General features: G+C 54.0%; 5 protein-coding genes across 5 annotated transcripts; 4 read left to right on the top strand and 1 right to left on the bottom strand.

Moving 5' to 3' along the window:
• Window positions 1–7,467: 7,467 nt before the first annotated feature.
• On the top strand, window positions 7,468–10,770 carry PG997_002969 (uncharacterized protein; the record flags this gene model as incomplete). The annotated part of the gene is made up of 4 exons (XM_066807284.1): window positions 7,468–7,622; window positions 7,828–8,719; window positions 8,906–9,972; window positions 10,011–10,770. 4 exons carry the CDS (start codon window positions 7,468–7,470, stop codon window positions 10,768–10,770), a joined length of 2,874 nt encoding a protein of 957 aa, XP_066670902.1.
• Window positions 10,771–11,861: 1,091 nt separating this feature from the next.
• Window positions 11,862–12,974, top strand: PG997_002968 (uncharacterized protein; the record flags this gene model as incomplete). Its single annotated transcript, XM_066807283.1, has 2 exons — window positions 11,862–12,113; window positions 12,177–12,974. 2 exons carry the CDS (start codon window positions 11,862–11,864, stop codon window positions 12,972–12,974), a joined length of 1,050 nt encoding a protein of 349 aa, XP_066670901.1.
• A 655-nt stretch (window positions 12,975–13,629) lies between these two features.
• PG997_002967 (uncharacterized protein) lies at window positions 13,630–15,984 on the bottom strand (the record flags this gene model as incomplete). Its single annotated transcript, XM_066807282.1, has 7 exons — window positions 13,630–14,693; window positions 14,744–14,816; window positions 14,869–14,913; window positions 14,965–15,331; window positions 15,370–15,677; window positions 15,734–15,847; window positions 15,892–15,984. The coding sequence occupies 7 exons, from the start codon at window positions 15,982–15,984 to the stop codon at window positions 13,630–13,632; spliced, it is 2,064 nt and encodes a 687-aa protein (XP_066670900.1).
• Window positions 15,985–16,904: 920 nt separating this feature from the next.
• Window positions 16,905–17,768, top strand: PG997_002966 (uncharacterized protein; the record flags this gene model as incomplete). The annotated part of the gene is made up of 1 exon (XM_066807281.1): window positions 16,905–17,768. The coding sequence occupies one exon, from the start codon at window positions 16,905–16,907 to the stop codon at window positions 17,766–17,768; it is 864 nt and encodes a 287-aa protein (XP_066670899.1).
• A 1,715-nt stretch (window positions 17,769–19,483) lies between these two features.
• Window positions 19,484–20,062, top strand: PG997_002965 (glycosyltransferase family 71; the record flags this gene model as incomplete). Its single annotated transcript, XM_066807280.1, has 1 exon — window positions 19,484–20,062. One exon carries the CDS (start codon window positions 19,484–19,486, stop codon window positions 20,060–20,062), a length of 579 nt encoding a protein of 192 aa, XP_066670898.1.
• Between the last annotated feature and the right edge of the window lie 716 nt (window positions 20,063–20,778).

The following is a 20,778-nucleotide window of genomic DNA, read 5'->3' as shown; positions in this document are numbered from 1 at the left end:
TGATGACGGCTGCGAGGTATTGAATCATTTTGGCAAGACAACCCAAGGATTCCTTCTGCTGTCGGCGATTATTATTAGATTCTCGACCGCCTACCCATTCCTCGCGGCCGCGAATCCTCCTCCCAACTCTATAGCAGAGAGCCTCGACTCTGCCTGCGCAGGCTTGGGAGCAGCAGAGTTCAGTCAGAATTCAAGGTTATCACCAGCTGCTGGTTCTCTTACCTAGCCTCCATTGGAACCCGTTTGGGCCAGGCTTGACGTGCGAACGGTACCTATTTCCTACCTACATACATAAATGCCGACGCTGGTTTCAGGGTATGCACTCCCCTCCGACCGACGGGCGTCTTGGCCCTTCCTCTGCTGATGTTGGTATGCAGTAGTGCTTTCTTTCAAGATTCTGTCCAGCTCAACAACGCTCAATAATGAGACCAATGATTACCACCACACGCATGCCCACGCAGGCAGGACTGGACAATAAACACGGAGGAGTCCATGAGACATACCCTCGAGGTACAAGGGCTCCCCTCGCGCCGTTACCTAGCAATTATTCGCAATTACGCAAGCCTTGCTTCTCCGGGGAAGTGCTCCTCCCCCCTACAAGTAATACAAGTAAGCAGGCCACCATGGCCTGGGAAGAAATCAACCAAGGACTCTAGACTGGAGGAGGCCTAATTTTGGCGGCCGCTGTCCATGCAGATACATGAACTGTACCGCGGCGACCAAGGCTAAATTAGCGGGTGGGAAGTACTGGCGGATGCCACCCAGCAAGCAAGAATAAACCCTCTCCCCCCTGTCCGCTAGTCCAGGTTGCGTTTTGCGAAACCTGCAAGTTTCTATTTTTAAAAAGGACGGCGCTACCGCTGACGAATCACAGCCCGGCACCCAAATTTGGACTCTGCAGCTGATAATTTCGCAAATGCCAATCATCTTCGCCGCCGCCGTGGATGCGCCGGCTTGGTATTCGTACGGCGGGCGGCGAATTGGATGTATTGGGATGCGAATATGGACTCGAAGCCGGTGGCAATCTTTGTCTGCTTGACTGAGCCTCAAGATCCAGAAAAGTCGAGCAGTTGGTAGGCAATTAAAGTGGCTTGTCCATACCTAATGGAATACCACGATTCGGCATTCCAGCACGCACCTGGCCAAACCCACGCCATCTAGATTACTGTTCAGCCCATCGCCGCCGTTGCAGGCAGTGCCAGTGCGCCGCCTAGCTTCCTTGCCCGCTGTTAAATAGTCGAATTTGGGAGCCTTTAACGTACAGCCGGCCTCACACTTGTCAACAGTATCAGCTGGGTGTCGCTATTCGTCCTGTGCGCGGTTCCTAGGCGTGCGCTACCATATACATACATATAGCAACAGCAACGGGTTGCCGTCCAGAGATCCCCGTCACATATTGATCTCCCAGTTCACCCGGCCAATTGGTATTTGTTTGTTTGGCCATCTATATGCATCCTGCTATTACCTTATTTTTGAAGCATGTTCACGTCAGCTCAAACCTATTCTTGCCTCGCCGCCCGCCTCTCGTTCGCGCCGAGCCAGGGACCCCAGGACGGTCGCAAGCGACCACTTTCATCATATACACGCGCTTCTCTTGTGGCACGACTCGTTGCTTTCTGGGCACACTCTGTCCATGGGATGAAACCAAACAGGAGCCGTTCAAGGAATCAATCCTTTTGGTCAACCAGGGCGGGCTCGTACCCTCTTCTGTTTCCTTTCAGCCTCATTGTTCCGTTGCCGTCGACCATCGGCGCGGGTTGTTTGAAACGGCCGCTAGTCGGTTTCTCCAATGGGCCGCGACGGCCTGGTTGATTGAGCACGAGGGCAAGAACTCTTGGACTTGATAGACGCCAACCACCTCCCGGCAGCCAGGTACAGGATCTCTAAAAACTTGTCTTCCCGCGTCTAATAGTGGCTACTTCATATAATCCGATTCTAGCTGGTTCCGAAAGTGGTGATGTTGCCCCCGTGGACGTGGCTCACGTGGAGATCCGCTTGGTCGCTCAAGTGACATCGTCAGGTAGACTGGGTTGTTTTACCTTCATGGCAGTCGTGTCTCAAATTCAGATTTTAGGAGCCGCATTCCAACTTACCCCTGCTTCAAGACTACGCTGATATCCTGTTGAGCAACAGCAAGCCATCTGCGAAATGCATTTCACAGTATCCGCACTGCACAAGAGAAAGAGGACGAGAGAGAAAAACACACGCTTCTCTCCAGCATTTGTCGCTGCCCGTCTGTTGTTGCCTATCAGGGCAATACCAGCGTTCGTTCTGTTTCACCTTCCCGTCAGGACCTTTGATCAAATCCACGCCGACCTGCTCCTGACAATCACTTCTCCTCTTTTGAAGTTTTGACACATTGATGCGTACGTGCACAGCCTTCTGCCATGCACTGTCAAACAGTACGTCAGCCGCCTCTCTCTGCCTGCCAGATGGGGAAACAACGGCTTTGAGCACTGAGCCTCTCTTGAACTTGCTCGGGCTAAGCCTCGTTGGCTTGCTACCCAGTGCCTAGGCACTGCGATATCCACTCGATGAGTCCGCCGAGGTGGAGATGAAGAAGTCTGTCCCTCTGCTGTACGGTCGCATGCAAAATGGCATGGTCGATTGGCGGTGGGTCCTAGGCTATTCTGGCGCCGGTGCTTGGCGGATTCTGAAACACGGAGTTGGTTGCTCACACCCCCCTTGGCTTGCAGCCTGCAGCAGCAGAGCAAACACACTCACTCTCAACTTGAGCTCCCTCCCAGCAACCCCTCCCAGCTCCGGCCTTGACCGCAATATGGCTCCAACGTCCATCCATGCTCGGCAAAGGAGATAAGCTAATAAACACCTACAGAGCACATATGCGTGTGATGGAATACTCGTGCATCACAACAGGTGTGGACGATGCTCCAAAACGACTTGCTCATGCGACCACCGGCCCAGATGATCTGCCCACCATCCGCACATAGCAGTTGCCCATTTGCATGATGATAGTGCTGGGGGCTCGTCTTCGCGTGTTCCGCTGATCAAAGGATGGATCTACCTCGATTATGCGAGTTCATCACCGATCGCCAGCAACCGGTCCAGTAGCCCTTTTTAAAAATTCACCGCAGAAAAGCAGCAAATCAAGACTCGAGCTTCTTCATTGATCGGGTCAAGTTGACCTTCACACCAAATTCCGGCGTGTCCAGCAGCATACGAAATCCTAGGGCTGGCCAGACCTAAGCTTATGAAATTTTTGCGACAAGCCAACGTCGGTGTTCTTCTCGGCCAGCATACCTAGAACGGTCGTGATTCGTGTTGTGTCGCCGAAGCCCCGAAACCAGGTGGTCACATGATTTTTCTTGCATTTTTTTCTTCTTGCTGCAAGCTGGTGCGCTACTGCGATTGGCTCGGCGTCCTCTGCGTGAACAATCTAGGGTGCTGTTCTATTTGTGCCTCATCCCCGCGGCTTGGGCAACCGATCTTGGGGAGAAAAGGTCGTAACCATCGACGGGACGGTGGACTTTGACAAAGTAGGAAACGGCTTCGTTAGTTCGTGGATCGAGAAGCGGAACACCCACAGTCACGAGCACCGGAGCTCCGTGCACGGCGGGTTGGGTTCCCACTTGCCAATAGTCCCGGTCCACCTGAGCCGCTGCCGTTGGAGGCCCTCACGCTGCCTCGGCTGCCATGCTGCCATGCTTTCTACTCGCAGTGGTCCGCTGCTTCCGGGGTAGCACCGCGACGAAGTCACATCGTGTTCGTGATCATTGCCAGTTCCGGCGCATGTACACCACAGCATACCAGATGCCCAGACCTCACTTAATCGCAATGGAATACCACCGTAGTAGTAGGTTGCATCGGTCCTTTTTCTATGGTCCAGTCCGTCATGGTTCTTGGTTACGAGCTGCCTGCAACATCAATACGGATGGTGATGACGAGGTTTTTTGGACTATTTGACCACGGCTGTTCTTTGGGATGTTGGGTATGGATTCTATTTTTAAATGCATTATATATTAGCAATGCTCCGCGACTTCGTTGGCCTGCAGCCTCAAAAAGGAGATCAAAGATGCTGCTTAATACACGCGTAGCACTCGTGAGTTTTTGAAAGGACTCTTCGAGGTTTTCTCAACCCAATTTCGCCAGAAATGCCGCTCTATCCTTTATCGAATTTCTACGGAATAATCTTTTTGCAGCTTTAAGAAGGTCTTCAGGTCAGCCCATATTCGCTACATCCTTGGGATCTGACAAACCCGTGAACCGAGCTCTCTTGGAAGGAAACCTTCCGGCTTACACCAGTATACCCCTCAGGATTTCAATCACGCAAGCCAGGCGGCAACAGTTGAGATGACTTTGGCCGAGTTGGTTTCGACGTGTGATCTTCTGTTCCCTCCGGTTCCGATTCCCACACTCGTCATCCGGGCGCCCCGATGCCCCGACCACTGAAGATGGGCAACACAATACTGGCGATATACACGTATGAACACTGCGCTGTACATGGGACGAAGCGCATTGAACATGATGGGAGTGAGTTTGCGCCATAGTACCATCACGAGTCACTTGGCTATGCATGTATACGCTGTCAGACTCCCCATGTTGTGCACCTGTTGGCAGTAGCCAGACAATGGGCCCGATTCTCCTCTGTCTACAATGGCCATTTGAACCCATTCAAGGTAAAGGTACCAACCAAAGAAAGATTTATGGCTTCTTTAAGACGCTCAAGAACCATGCAGATAGCCAACCAATGGTGGCGTTGCTCGCTCCAGGGGTCCTGCGGACTTTATATTAGAAGGGATTCCTAGCCTCCCAACAGTACGGTGATGGCGTTTGATCTTCACTAGGCCCAGGTCCGAGGCCGTGCAACTGGGCAGAACCTATCACCTATCACTCTTTGCGGCATTAGGGGTCATATCGGTGGTAAAACCCCTAAAAATCAGAGAGATTCCCCTGCAGGCGGCGCGGCAGAGTCTGTGTGTGTGTGTGTGTGTGTGTGTGTTGATCTAAATGAAGGGAACCGACGAGCATATCCAAGATTGCGGAGCTGCCTCAGGAGTCTGGGGGTTCGATGTGTATGCGCCAACCCTTTCGGGGTAATGGTTGCATGAAGAGTAGATACCGGTACGGTGGTTCTGCTATCCTCTGGGGATGATTATGACTTCGTTGTAGGGGAGGTTTTTGGAGCTCGAAGGATGATGCCAAACGGAGCCCAACATGGTGTTGGCTAGGGATACATGTGCGACCGCCCATGATGCCCCTATTTTGCCCACCTGCCCACGCCTTACTTCATGTGGTTTCCGCAATCTGCATAAGGGTATGCTTCTCAACTCGACCAGAGTTGAGGGCGATGTTGAAGAGGTAGAGATCGACTTGTGAGCAGTGAGCAGAGTAAGACCTGGGTTCTGCTGCCCTGGGCAAAATGGCGTCTCGGCTGAGTATGCGTTTCATCTCCTATTTAGCGAAAGGATCTAAGCCCGGGACTTTTCGAGTTGGCTGCTTCGTTTTCTGTCACATACAAAAAAATACACTATATATGACATTACCAGTCTGCATCTTTATGTCGGCTAAGTTTATATTTTGGCAGATCGGTTGCACCCTTTTTTTATTCAACATAGCATCGTGGCTAGCGGGAAGAAAGTGGGCTGAAACTCGATCGTTCTTTTCAAGATGCCCCATCAGGAAACCCAATCTGCCAGCCTCCTCCTGAGAATTGATGAGACCTTGTAATGGTGCCCATACTGGTTGGCCATTCTGGTTGGCCAATGCTGTGCATATGCCAGTGTGCAGTACGATATCCGAGCTCAACCCCACGCAAAGCACGCACTACGACTTGCTTTTCCGACCCTTACTACCAGTAGAAAGCTGTCAGCTGTGTAACTCACACGATGCGCCTTGGACGAGGCGTTTGGCTTGGACCGGCTGCTGCACAAGTGTGTCCGGCGCACTGCCCGATAGGCCAGACATTACGCCAGCAGCCGCCAGCAGGGGGATGCAGAGCTCTCACTGGATGGACTGGCATCCCGACATCATGATGGTTGTTGAAGATCAACAAACATAAGGTTGGTGGACAACTCACGAATGCAGGCATATCGTAATATCGCAACAACCTCGCAGAGTCATGGATCGTGTGCGCCAAAGTCTCCATATGGCCACGCCATAATCCCCAGTTCTGCCCAGTCCCGGTGCTAAGTGGAGTGGAAAGCGACCTCTTCATCGAGGCCAGGCTCTTTTAGTTGCTTCTTAGGCTCCTCATCGACGAGTAACTGCCCGCCCAGCTTACAAGATAAGTGGTGCCACCCCCATAGCACCCAGGCTGGCAGGCGATGAGTGGCAGCCGCCGGCCGGGGGAGATTAACGGCATGCCCTGCCCAGTCAACTCTCGTCATGAGGCGGGAGCCCAACCTTGCATGCTCACAATCAACCCGAAGCATGAATGTACATAAATGCGCGAGAGATACAAGGACACCACACCTTGAACGTACCATTCCGCAACCAGCGTCGTAGCCAGACAGCCCTTACCTAACCTGAAAGTTTAGAGGGTTTTAGTCAAAAAGAGAAGCCGAGAGGGAAAATGCGACGGCTGTAGAGGGAGAGAGAGAGGGAACGGAACCCCTCACTCCTGCAGTGCACCTCCATCCATCGTAGATCGCAGGCAGCGAGGTGAGGAAGAGATCTCAATCCTTAAACCATCTCCTCAATCGAACGACCCGAGCGCAGCGAAGAGAGTGAGAGAAAGAGAGCGTCCTGTCGCTGTCACTGCTGTTCCCTTGTCCATGACCTAAACACTTTGACTTTGACTTTGACTGCCCTTGTCAACGAACAGACCCCAATCCTACCCAAAGTAGTCGCTGCGACTGCTGCGCTGCATGTCGGGGTTTTCCTGTCGAATGGGGTAATTTGACGAGTCTCGCTTCTCCGGTCAATCGTCTCCTATTCCTACTGGTGTCGAAAAGACAACCCCGAAAGGATATCTATCTATTTTCTTTTTTGCTTGTTTCTGTCGACCCGACAAACTTGCGCGAACCGTCTCGCCGTTTCTTCTTTCCTTTCCCCCCAACCCCTCCGTACATAGTTCAGTTATTTAGGTGGCGACGTGGTGACGCTGTCGGCACCTTCTCTCCCCTCATCACCTCCTCTCTTGAAATCTTCGTTTGCTCGTTCTCAGTGCATACCCACACCGAAAAGGCCTATGTCACCTACCTGCTAAAGCACTTACCACAGCCGCAGGCCTGAGCCCCCGTTTTCCATGGATGTCCTGTCCACAACCACCCATAATCCGAAAGCTCGAGCAATGCCAGAGGCCTGGAAACTCCACTAATACCCCGAATAATAATCAAAATCCCTAGAATACGTTATTAGGAACCCACGGCAGCAAATTCGAGCTCATTTGAGAGTTCGGATGAGCAGAAAAAGCGAAAGGCAAAAGGCAGAAGGCCAGTTAAAAAAGAGGACCGGGGTGCATTGCATTGAGAAGGCGAATTAGTAGGAACAGTGCGCGCAAGAATCATGGCAGAGACACCTGATACCGCTAAAGCATCAGCTTCAGCGGCCCTGACCAGCAATCCCATTCCTGCCCATCAGCCGCCGGACAGCAGCGAACCACCCCCGTTTTCATCATTGTCCACCACCACATCCACCGCGGCCATATCTCCAACGACCTCGTCGGACGCGCCAAATAATCGCACCAACTATCATGATCATCGGCAAAGCCACAGCTCATCCAAGTTGCCGGCTTTTCGTTTCACCGACCTGAAAAAAGGAAAGCTTGGCTCATCCATCCTTGTTACACGGCATCCCGTCACCTGTCACTCCGGGCGATACCGAGACAGAGACGCACATTCAATCGTCCTCCAACGCGTTTGATAGCGGACGAGACAATCCTTCTGCTACTACTCCTGTCTCACCCGAACAATTGCCCGCTTCCCCAGACGCGGACCCCGAAGATTCTCGGCCTTCAGCATTCCAGCCGCCTGGAACCAACTCCACCGTGCAAGGCGCGACAACCAAAATTGACGCGCGACACACTGACTCGCCGGATCCGGTGTCGTCAACTCAACCTGAACCTGAACCTGAGTCTGCGCCTGCACATGCAGACCAATTGATAACAACAAAAGCATCACAGCCGTCCAATACCGACGGAACCAAGTCGCCATTGACCACTACTGACTCCACTGAGACTGTCGTGGCTTCCCAACCACCGAAACGTCGCGCGCCAACGTCTAGTACTAGTACCAGCGTCCTAGATTTCGCATCTGGTTCGCGCCAGGCGCTGGGCGCTCATCAACGATTTAATTCAGCAGAAGGCAGCCAGCGTGCTGCAGCCGACATTGCGCAAGACTGCGCGCAAGGCAAGAGGGAGCTCATACTCCCCAAGTCGGTCAAAAGAAAATCGGCGTCTGACGACAAGAGGACGTCTGCCACTAGAAGGCCGCCTGTATCCTACAAACCGCCAGGCTCAGCTGGCTTACCACCCACGGGGCCCTCAACATCTATACCACCCATTCGTTCGTTTCGATCCTCCGGTTCAAGGCGAAGCTTTGGGATCGACATGAATTTCACATCACCTCGTTACGAAGACGCCAAAGGGGGCGATTCCAACCACCGCGACAGAACACTCCGGGCTTTGGAGGGAAGGCAAGACGACGATACGGTTCGCTGGGCGCCACAGGATTCCGCAGCAGACCGGGCAGAAATGGACGACGACAGTGGTGACGTCTTTCTCAAAATGGCACGGGAGGAACCAGAGTCTAACGCGGTAGTAAGTGCATGTTCTCAATGGCTTTTTCGGCACCTATGCGTGATCTATTGGCATGAGAAGAAGAAAAAAGCCTGGAAGCTGTCCCTACCACACATGACTAACTCATACGTAGTCGCGAGTAATACGATCACATCGCCGGCCATTATCCGCGGCTGTTCCCTCCTATCTACCTCTATCTCCCCTCAGTTCTCCAGGCGAATGTCAGACCAGGAAACTTCAAGGAATAGAGCTTATGGCTTGGACCAAATGGTGGAGAGGGCTTCACCAAAGCGGATCTTGACATATCGTCAGGACCAGAGTTCAGACGGCACCAAATCTAGAGTGAACGGCGCCGCATCGCGGCCGCCCATAACGCCACGAACAATACCAACCCAGGACATCCTCTCGGAAGCCAGCTCTGCGTACGGTCGTAGGAGGCAGTCCATAACAGAGTCGGCTGCCGGCGCCCCCGCACGTACGTCGTCTACGTCTCTTAAACAACCTGGTTTGTCCTCCTACGGTACTGGCCGTGCATACAACTCATCACCACTCGTACCCCAGAAGCAAGAAACCCAGCCTGGGGATATCCAGACCGAATCATCCACATCAACAGCAGCACCTTCGACTGTATGGGATGAGCTTGATGAACTCAAGTCCCGTATCCACCGTCTTGAGCTGACTGGAAAGATCCCCCCAACATCCGGGGCAGCCATGTCGCGTGCCTCGGACGACAGGCCACCGACTGCCACTACTAATGCGACCACCATGTCCGCGTCGCCCAAACGCGGCTCGACCAGTGGAGTGCAGCACAACGACGCTTCCAGCACTGTTTCTACATCGCAACGAGAAGGCCACCCGTTGCTTCAGTCGGCCTTGGGCAAATCGAAGTCGTTCCTAACTTTTGATGTCTACAGCGCCCTAGAGACTGCAGCCAGCGATGCGTTGGCCTTATCGACCATGATCGGTGCTGCTGGCCAACCAGGCCCCATATCTAGTGGCGCCTCCAACACGGGCGCCGGCGCAAATGTCACCAACCGCCAGCTGAGACGGAAAGCGGATAGCATCTGCCGCAGCCTTACAGAGCTGTGTCTGGCGCTCAGCGAGGGGCAAGCACAGCCCAAACAGCAATTGCAGTTGCTACAACAACCTACAACCATGCCACCTGCGGAACCTGAGCCTCCTTCGAGTCCCACTATTAGATTCACGGGACTGGCGAGCCCATCCATTCCTAAATTTACTGGCGTTGCCCCCAGCGACGACCAAGCGCGGCCATGGTTGATCGAAGTCCACATTCTCTCGTCACGAGCCCAAGGGCTATGTCTCGCCTCGAAGAGAAACGCAGCAGCATGCTGCAGGCGAGCAATGTTTCCAGCCCCAGCAGATATTCTTCGAATTTGCCGCCGACGCCTTCTGATGCGAGCGGTCGGAGAACCTCGCTTCTGATTCCCCGCACTCGTAGAGCCGTGACGGAAGAACCAGAGGAGCAGACTGGACGCAAATCAACACTACTTCGAACGCGTCGCGCAGGAACGGAAGAGCCGGAGGAGACACCAATGCGTTCCACATCGTTGCTTCGGACGCGACGCAACGTGGAGTACGAGGAGGAATCGCCTCGGATGAGAGCACCATCCCGTGCCATAACTGAAGTCGCTGTCACGAGAAGTGGGCGAGAGTACAGGTCCAGCGTTCCACTGCCCTCCATCGAGACCAATCACAGCTCCAATGTTCCGTTGCCCTCCACCGAGATGAGCCCATCGGCTTCTTCGGCCTTGCCCAGGAAACGATTGACACCGTCCACGCTCAGTTCGCGACTCTCGCAGCCGTCGGCTTCGTCGAGCGGATTGAGTTCTCGACGATATTACAATGAGAGGGTGACGCCTGAGCGTGAACGGAGTGAGCGTGAGACGAACAGCCTGTCGGACAAACTGGCGGAAGAACGCGGACAGAGGCACTTCTCTCTGGGGTCTATTTCACGCATTGCCCGAGCTGGGAGCCTACACACGAACGGGCGCAACCGGGAGAGCATGGCGGCGAGCAGCCCGACGACGGCCCAGAATGGGAGATATCGATGAGACGATTGCTACGATATGTTACGCTCATGATCTTTGTACCTATAGACCTGCCATTTGAATTATTCTGATGATGGCGTTTGCTCTGCGCGTGGACACGGCATAGGCAGGCAGGAGGTGGTTTTCTGGAAGGGTTTTTTCACATCATAATACCCCCATACATTCTCCCCGGAGCGTTATTATCCTGTCATTACAGGAACTTGCCAAAGCGGATTTTGGCCTGCACCACATGATTTCACTTGTATATCAATTTAGCGAGGGCATAGGAAAGATTTTGATTTATTAGGGGGGATTCGGCATAAGGAAAAATCAGCCATGGCTTGTCAACTAAGTTTATGCAAACCAAAAAGGCGTTATTGAAAGGGGAGGGGGAAAGGAAACACTCGTCCGTGTCTGGATATTCTCGGCCAGAAGCTGAGGGAGTGGAATTCACGAAGCTGTACCATGTAGATATGGGGTCTGTTACGACCGACAATAATGTATCAATGTTTGGGTTTTGTGGACAGGCACACTCGACAACGATTTTCAAGTTTTTTTTTCCCCCGAGCCATTTCTCGTGCTACGCGATCTTGATTTAGAAGTCTGCGTGTGCGCAATGTTTTGCCAGTGACTCTGGTGGCTGCCATACTTTTACTATTTCTAGTAGTACGCAGCGGGCCTTGCCAGTGACTCAGGCCGAACGTTGGGTAACCTGCTTCCAGAAGTCGTGCCAGTACCAGTGCCCCACCAGCGCAAGAGCAAACACACATTTTGATGTAAAGGGAGTTCCGACAAGAATACATAAAGTACATCTGCTGCTTGCTGATTCACAAGGCGCCCTGTTCCGGAATCAAAATACATAAGACCGAGAAACTGGCGCTCATCAATCGAGTTAGGAGTGTTGCATTTCTGCCCGAGTCTCTTCGGTCTAGCAAGACCATCCACATCAAAAAAATCACCACCACTACGGCAACGCAACAACAGCACGGCGGCGACTGTGTGACTTTTCCGCTACCCCGTTGCTTTTCTATAAAAACAACGCCACACGGTTATTTTCTTCATTTTCAAGCTTGTCATCATCCAGCCGCCAGCGGAGTAGTGGTGCCGTGTTAACCATGGCTGACGACGGTCTCATCGATGATGCCGCTGCCGAGAGGTTGGAGAACCTGGCCCTGCGAGGGGGTCGGCAAGGCGGCGGCGGCGGTGGCAGAGGAGGCAAGCGAGGCAAACGAGGGGGCGGCGGCGGCGGTCACGAACCGGATCGCGAGGTCTTGCTCAGTAAGGCGCTCTCAGCCCTGCTTAGACATAAGGCTAGCGATGCCGGCATCGAGATGAACGGGGAGGGCTTTGCCCGGTTGGACCAAGTGGTGAGTTTTTATTTATTCTAATCTTTCTGTTTTCAAACGCCTACTAATGCCCGTATCCTCCAGTTCCAATGGCCCCGGATCCGGTCCCTCAAGCCGACCCTGGCGGAGATCCAAAAGGTCGAGCGGGACAACGCCAAGAAGCGCTTCACCCTGAAGCCCGTCTCGGAGGCGGACGCCGACTCGACGGACCCCAAGGACTGGCTCATCCGCGCCAACCAGGGCCACAGCATCGAGCTGGCCAGCGAGGCCCTGCACGCGCCCATCACGCTCGAGGCCGCCAACGTGCCCGACGTCGTCGTCCACGGCACCTACTTCGCCTTCTGGCCCGCCATCGTCGAGAGCGGCGGGCTCAAGAAGATGGGCCGCACCCACGTCCACTTCGGCACCGGTCTGCCCGAGGACGGCAACCCCACCACCGCTGCCGCCGCCGCCAGCAGCGGTAGCGGTAGCGGTAGCGGTACCAAAGAGCCGCAAGTCCACGAGGCCGGCGATGAAGCGGCTGCGGCGCCGGCGAAGGAGGAGAGGGGCGGCAAGCCCAAGGTGATCAGCGGCATGCGCGCCGACGCCGAGATCCTCATGTTCGTCGACGTCGAGGCCAGCCTGCGCAACGGCGATATGAAGTGGTGGCTGAGCTCCAACGGCGTCGTGCTGACCGAGGGCGACGAGAACGGCTGCGTGCCGCTCAAGTACTTCAAGGAGGTGCGCGGACGGCGGCAGGGGGTAGGTCAGCTCTGGAAGGATGGCGAAAAGGTCGCCGATCTCCCCGAGGGCATCACGATCCGGACCCCGCAAGGCAAAGACCGCCAAGGGGGTGGCCGAGGCGGCCGGGGCGGAGGCAGAGGTCGGGGCCGGGGCAGGTGATTGGGTCTAAGCATGTACATCTCACGATGAAAATGGTGGTCACGCCTGTGCGGAAAGGGGCCACGGTCGAGATATGACATAACGTCCTCCACATCTTAGAAAGGGCTAGCAACAATCGACAGATTCTGTGCGCCAACTGCTTTTTCAAGCTCATCAGGGGCCAGATCACGTAGCCCAAATTTGACGAGGCCTCTATACGCCGTCTTAGTCCGCGGAGATTCAGGCAACAATGAGAGGTGGAATCAAGTATAGAGGGTTATATTCATTACTCCCCAGGACATCTAAGCCTCCCCGAATTGACATAAATGCGTACAAGGTAGAGTTAAGCGTAAAGGTATACAGGCGCAATTCGAATTTCGCCTGTTCCAAAGTACGACTGCGACTCCTAAATCATTGCAGTCGATACACGGTCATTCATGCCCTCTGGCTTCCATAAAGCAATAATGAAGCGCTGGTGTTATACTCCTTGGAGGATACTACCCCCAGCCCGCTTTCGTCCCATCGTCGTCCATGATAAAACTCTGATGTCGCTTACTCATAACATGTTCTTTTCCCATCTTTCTATCCGCATTTCTTGCAAAAGATGAAATTTCAAACCACCCTTCTGTTTCTTCATCTTCTAAAATTCAACGCCGGAATTATCACGTCATTCATCCTAAACCTGATCATCCCCAGCAACGGACTCGTATCCACCGCGCCTCCTGCCGGAGGAGGCCAGCCCAGCGTCCATCAGAGCCGGACTCTCGTAGACATCGGTCCAATTAATCTTGCGTCCACCGAACATGGCCTCGCCCGTCTCACGGCGCCCGAACATGGGCGCCGGGTCGCACCAGAAGTCCTTGCAGTTCTGCATGTAGCCCTTGGAGTAGGGGGTTCGTCTTGTTCTTGCGCCTGTTCTTGCCGGCGCCGGTCGCAGCGCCCCGGCCTGTCGCCGTCTCGATGAAGGTGTCAATGCCCAGGATGCGGCTCCACTGCTTGATGAAGCCCTGGCGGTGGCGGTGGCCGGGCGCGCCGTGGGGACGGTTGCCGAGCGGGTCGTCCGCCGCGCTGGGGGCGCACCGGCGTCGGGATGGTTAGGGTCCAGCGGCGCGCCCGTCGATGTGAATCCTTGGGTGTGGTTGGCCGATGCGCCGTCGCTGATGCCGTACATGTTCTCGTACGTCGTCATGGCGCGGGCGACTTGCACGAACTGCACGAAGAGGAGCATGCCGACCCACGTCAACTGCAGAGTGGCCCAGATACCCAGCAAAACGAGATAAGGATCGGCGTTGAGGACCTTGCACACGCTTTCCGAGAAAAAGGTACATTTGTCCGAGGCAGACGACGTCAACGTTGAGAAGTAGCTGTAAAGCAACCAGTCAAAGGACAGAATACCGATGGTCAGAGATATGAGGTAGAGGAAGAAGTGCCGGTGGTTGTTGACGCCGACGCAGTTGTTGACCCACGGACAGTGGTGGTCATGCTTTGCCACACAGCGTTGGCACTTCTTGCAGTGCTTGCTTCGCAGAGGCGTTCGGATCATGCAAGACACGCAGAAGTTGGCTTCGTCAAACTTCCACAGGCTCAAGAGCTCGTCAATCACGGCCTTTTGCTCAGCGATCCCGTTCAGTTTCGGTACATAGCCAGGATCGTAGACCATGCACGAAATGTAGAAATGCACAGTCATGCCGAAGAAAGCGGCAAACACGACGTTCAGGAAGAAGCTATCGGAGAATGTGCCTGATGAGAGGTTAGTACCAGCCTGTCAGATTCGGATAAGCAATACTCACCTGGCAATACAGACCACAACCAACTCGTGCCGACCAAGAAGAGCGACGCAGCGAAGATGCCCGTCAGCCATGGCTGCGACAAGTTAGCAACGTTAGTGTTTGACTCGGGGAGGGCAAAGACGTACTGTTTTGTGAAGATGTCTCATGTCTGGTGGTCCAAATTCGATGACCTGGTTAGTTACCCATTGGAACCCAAAGCCCGCTGCAATTGCGATCGGTACGGACAAGATGATGGGCAGGTAGGATAACACTATCAACTCGGACCAGAGCATAGCGACTGGTAATACGAAGAGGAAGCGGTTCATGAAGCTGCGCTTGTCCTGGAGGAAGTATGATGCGCCGGGCCACCAGGGTATCGCGGCATGGCCATCCTCGGTGTAGCCGCACTCCTTGAGGGCGCGGTGCCAGGCGTTGACGGTGTTAAGGTCCTGAGCCGTGATTGCGGGCGTCTTGCCCGTGTCGGTCTTTGCAAAGCGATCGGCACCATACTCGATAATTTTCAGGATACACGGCGGTGACCCCTTGACCAGCGCCCAGTGTAGCGCCGTGAACCCCTGCTCGTCCTTCGCGTGCACACTCGCACCCCATCTGAGGAACAGGTCCACGCATAGGGGAAGCCCTTATACGCCGCCCACATGAGCGCCGTGTGGCCATAGCTATCCACGACATCGACGGGGATGCCTTGGTGGAGCAGAAGCGTGATCAAGAGTATGTTCCCACCAAAAGTCGAGATGTGAAGGGTGTTGTAGCCTTGCGAATCGGTGATGAGAGGGTCGGCGCCATGTTGCAGAAGAAGGTTCACGGTGTAGTAGTTGGAACGCTGGGCGGCCCATTGCAGGGGTGTTGCGACAGACTCGCCGCCTTTCTTGTTGATGTCGGCGCCCTTGTCGATCAGGAACTTGACCATTCCATACTGGTTGTTGATGGCCGCCCACTATATAGCAGTCAGCATGTTGTTCTCGCCTCAATCCCGTGGCTCTGGGCGCTCACATGTAGCGGCGTGATGCCCTCCTCGTCGGTAAAGGTAGCATCGTAGTCCTTCTGCTCAAATAGCTTCTCCATAGTGGGTATATCTCCTACTCTTGCTACTTGCATGATCTCGGGCTCTGATGGGGAGTAGTCCCCTGCTGCATGCTCCCCATCTCGACGGCTTCTGCGTTGACCTTGGGAGTGGCGGCAGCGGCCTTGGACGCCGGCTGTTTCGGCATGCCAGCGGCCGAGTTGCCGTTGGATTGCGACATGAGCGCCGTCAGTGTGTTGGTGCCTCGATATCTCGTGTGGTTGGAATTGGTCGCAGACGTTCCTTTCGGTAAGGAGGGGAGTTGCTGACGAGAGAGACAGGTTTAGGGATAGGCGTCCCAGCAGGGCGTTGGAAGTTGAAACGGAGTTTCTTGTCGCGTGGCTGCTGCAGCAGGCAAGATCGGATGACACCACACACCCACTGGAGCGCAATGCAGGACGTGCGTCGGGATAAAGAAGACGAGCTGTTGCGCGCCGGGCTAAAAGAAAAGCAGAAGACTCAAAGAGCAGTCAGAGTATGAGCAACACACAATACTTGTACATGTAGCTAGCCAATTACTTTTGCGTCAACTTCGTCTGCCCAGACGAGAGAGTTGGTCAGCCGCCTTCGACAAGCTGTTGCCAGTCGTCAGTCCCTTAACTTAATCCACGAATCCAGGGCGTCTGAGCCACGGCTAGTGCTGCACTGCTACCACTCGCATCCGAACAGCGCCCTGCCATTGGCCCAAAATACCCCGGCCGGCCAGGGTATGTCTATCATCAATGGTGTACAGTAATCGAGCCAGATTGGAAGCCTCAGGCTTGGCAAGACAACTTTTAGGTACTGACCTACAGTGGAGGCTACAGTCACCTACTGGCCTAACCACCCAACCACTAACCTAAACCTACAGCAGCACACACTGACCACTGACACCTAGCTCAAGCCAAACTATTCCCGTCATTGGTAGCAAGGATCTGCATCGTGCAAGGCTCCGACTATAAGGCCACAATCTTTCGAGAAACAACACCTGTACTTCCCTAGCCTTGGCCCTCTCGCCCTATTTAACACCGACAGCAGCAACACTGCTTCTGCTTCTTCCTACCTTTGAACGGTAGCGGTCACCGGTTCTGTCTTCCGAAGCATCGATTCGCAACTTCAAAAATGCCGACCCCCATGGAGCAGTTAATCGAGTACATCGAGTACATCCTGACGCCTTCGACCCCCGTCTTCGTCGTCGGCGCCCTCATCGTCGTTCTCGTACCTATCATCGTCCATATCTTTGTGACCCAGTCGACCCCGTACACGAGCCTCCCCTCCGTCGTTCTCGTAGGACCCCCGGGCGCTGGCAAAACGGCCTTATTGACCCTGCTCGAGCGCGGAGATGCTGCGATATCCACCCACACCTCGCAGGTTCCCCAGTCGATCGAATTGACCGTCTCGGTCGACCAGCACCTGTCCTTCCGCGAGGCAGTCAAAGATGACGCTCCCGGCGAGCACAAGAAATTCCTGCTCGTCGACACCCCCGGCCACGGCAAGCTGCGCAACTTCGCCATGGACAGCCTCGTTGCGCGAGAGGGTCTGAAGGGGATCGTATTTATGCTCGACGCCGCCACGCTGGACGAGAACCTGGCCGCCACGGCAAACTACCTCTACGAAGTGCTGTTGGCTCTCCAAAAGCGCGTGAGCTCGGTAAAGACGTCGAAGACGCCCAGTGCTATCAACGTTTTGATCGCGGCCAACAAGTCGGACTTGTTCACGGCACTGCCCGCCACCTTGGTCAAGAGCAACCTGGAAGCTGAGCTGGGGAGGATACGAAAGAGCAGAAGCAAGGGACTGCTCGCTTCTGGAGTCGGCATTGACGACGTGGACAACGGAGAGAACGATGATTGGCTGGGCGAATATGGGTCGGAAAAGTTCACGTTCGGCCAGATGCAAGAATTCAACCTCGAGGTGGACATCGTTGGCGGCAGCGTCACCGAAGGCAAGGTCGACAAATGGTGGCACTGGGTCTCCGAGCGCCTATGAGTTTGGGGCATGCCATATACATCACATGCCAGGGCCCCCGCCACACCGCGAATCCGCAGTCGACTCGGCCTCGATAAACATACTAATACATAATGCAATGGACTGCCGACCAGGTGTCAGTACCACCAATCATGCCCGTTTCGCACATATTCGTCAGTGACTTCAGATTCAGTGAACCATTAGCCTTGGGCCATCCAGGGTTGGGATATCGCGACGTAGGACTACTTGATTTTCAGCCATGACTTTACGACAAAGCACTCTTGACGATCACCGAAAATCAAAGAAAGAGACCGTTGGAAACGACCTAGTTATTGCGGTTGCTGCAGCCATCTTGATCCAGCTATGGAATAAGCGCCAAACATCCATTGTCAACCCCACCAGAAGCTATCGCCGGACTAATGACACCAAATATTGAACCCCTGACTTTGGCAGTCGTACATTCTCTGCCAGTTGCCACTGGTTTTGCAGACCTCCTGCATTCCTTGTTCAGTTACCAGCTTTCTGCGGTGTATTCAAATAGAGGCTTACCAGGTCAGAGCAACGCCAGTTGTCGTCGTCCTGCCAGCCACAGCGAGTACACTGGTATTTCCCAGGTGCGCAAGCAGCAGACTGGCCAACTAAGAAGCCTGCCAAGATAGGCATATTGGTGGAGAAGCGCATTTTGCTCAGGGGTAGTGGTTGGCCATGCCAAGGTCTTGGGATACGATGGATGACAAACACCTGGCCATCCGCTGGGAAATGTCTGCCCCTTTTATACAACAACAAACACATTTTCTGCCTCCTCCTACTCAGAGAGGCTCAGCCATGGACGGCACGCCGACTCTTCCGGATTCCCCTCACTTGATAAATGCCGACTAGTTCTGGGCTGCCGGAAAGCATCAATTACTTATACGGCGGTGCCAGTAATTTGATCAACATATGGTTGAATGCTCGGTTCTGCAAAATCATTTTTGTCTTACAACGCCACACCTCATGGTGTCTTAGAATATTTCGCATATATCCTTGGGCTTGTAAGCATGCGATCTCATTGGCTGCGTTACTGAGTCGAGTCTGATACGACAAAGACCAATCGCTTAAGGGTCCGACGAGGAATTTACAAAGAGTGGCGAGCGACTTGAACGATTGTTTTAGTCTGCAGGCGCGGGACCCCTTTATATTTTCTGCCCTTTCCTCTTCCAAAATAGGAGGCGTTGAACATTTCCAACTTTGAAACTGGCTTCAATTTACACCCCCCGAGCTTTCAGGCGAGTTTGAGTTGCCAACACAGGCCTTGAAACTATCGTAACCCCAATCACCCATATGCAGACGCTCATATGAAGCATAACGCAAACTTTCCCTCCCAAGTTCGAGTTGTTCGTAGGAACACGAACCATTACCTGGGAGAATAGTAGAAGGTCTCGATTGCCTGCCTGACTGATTGTTAAGAGCGTGATTCGGTAAGTGCGATCAGATCCTCATCAGACAAACCGCCCATATTCGTTGTTCACGATGCTCTTACGTTATTGACTCCAGTAACTCTGCACGTAGTTCCAATACGAAGCCAATGGGCGGCATTGAAGATGATTCCAGGCCTTGCTCCTCAGCTGTGTGGAATGCCTATTTTGAGGCGGCAATGTGAACGTTCAAACCTCGTTGTTAATCAGCTACCCTCTTGCCGGTATCTGGTATCCAAAACCTTACCATCCAATCCGCCGTCTGACCTTGAGGTAGAGGCGATGCGCTTGAGGTGGCAGGTATTTGTGAAGGAAAACATTTTGCCCTACCGTGTCACCAACCATGCCCCTTTCGTGGGACGTGGTATTGTGGTCGTCGGGGATCACCCAAAGAGCCTGAAGCATGTCAGGGTTCTTGTTCGCTCTTTGCGCAACCTCGGCAGTGTACTACCTGTCGAGCTGCATCACTGGGCCGGGGAGCTGAATGCGAAAACCAAGCTGGATCTGATCAGAGAGCTCGGCGTTAACTTCACTATCAACGACCTGTTCAGACCCCACAACCTCTACTTCAGTAAGACGCAGTACAACGACATCTCGCACATCAATTTCCAGCTCAAGACCGCGGCCATCCTCAACACGCGGCTCGCCGAGCCGCTGCTTCTGGACTCGGACAACGTGCCCGCCAACCTCGACCCGGCCGTGCTCTGGGACTCCGCGACTTATCAGGAGTACGGCCCCGGAAATGGGCCACGTTGGTCGGCACCATGCTGCCACGACCACGTTCCGAGATGGACCAGGAACCCGTCAAACGGCTCTACGGGCACAGCTTCGCTCAGCACCACCCCGATACCGGCGAGATAGCATTTGTGCACGGCGGCGCGCTCAAGAGCTATGGAGTGCCGCTGCTGCAGAGGCTGAAGATAAAGGACAAGGCCAAGGCCAATAAGTCGGTTTACTACAAGTACTACAAGCGATCGAGCGTTGATGAGGACTAGGGCCAAGTTGACTACGCTGTCCGCGTGGCCTGGCTCAATGCGTCGTATATGTACGAGGTCATGCCGGGCCCGGACCCGGAGCCCTGGGTGTGAACCTGACGGAAGCGCCTATCTACTGCGTCGATTTTGAGAACCAACCCGCGAGGGACGTAGAGGAGATACTGCCAGGCTTTGCGGGCGGCGTTTGAGAGGGCCGGCGGTCTTTGTGATTGATGATGAGTACCGTGCTAGGGTGGGCGGAGCATAGCTCAAGGTCTTGTCAAATCATCGAGCGTCTTTCGAACGAATGAGTATAAAGTGTTTTTTCGTTTGTACCATATTCTGGGTTCTGTATGAAGCTATTGGACACGACAAGTAGTGCGATCACCCAGAACATTCCCGCAGCCATCATGAAGCATTCGGTCTTATAGGTGACTCTAGTTGTCGTACTTGTCATCATGAAGGAAACAACAGACCATAGCTATGAAATTATTGCTCTGATGGTATGCTCAGCGTTCTGTGTCTTTTCCGCTTGCGATTTTCTACGTTGCTAGTACATGTTACATGAAGATCACACATAACAGCATGGGTAAGCCGGCAACA

This window comes from Apiospora hydei, assembly GCF_038363865.1.
Source record: "Apiospora hydei strain CBS 114990 chromosome Unknown utg000004l_segment0_segment0, whole genome shotgun sequence".
Classification (NCBI taxonomy): domain Eukaryota; kingdom Fungi; phylum Ascomycota; class Sordariomycetes; order Amphisphaeriales; family Apiosporaceae; genus Apiospora; species Apiospora hydei.
Note: the sequence above shows the minus strand (reverse complement) of the source record. Positions and strands in the feature narration are given on the sequence as shown.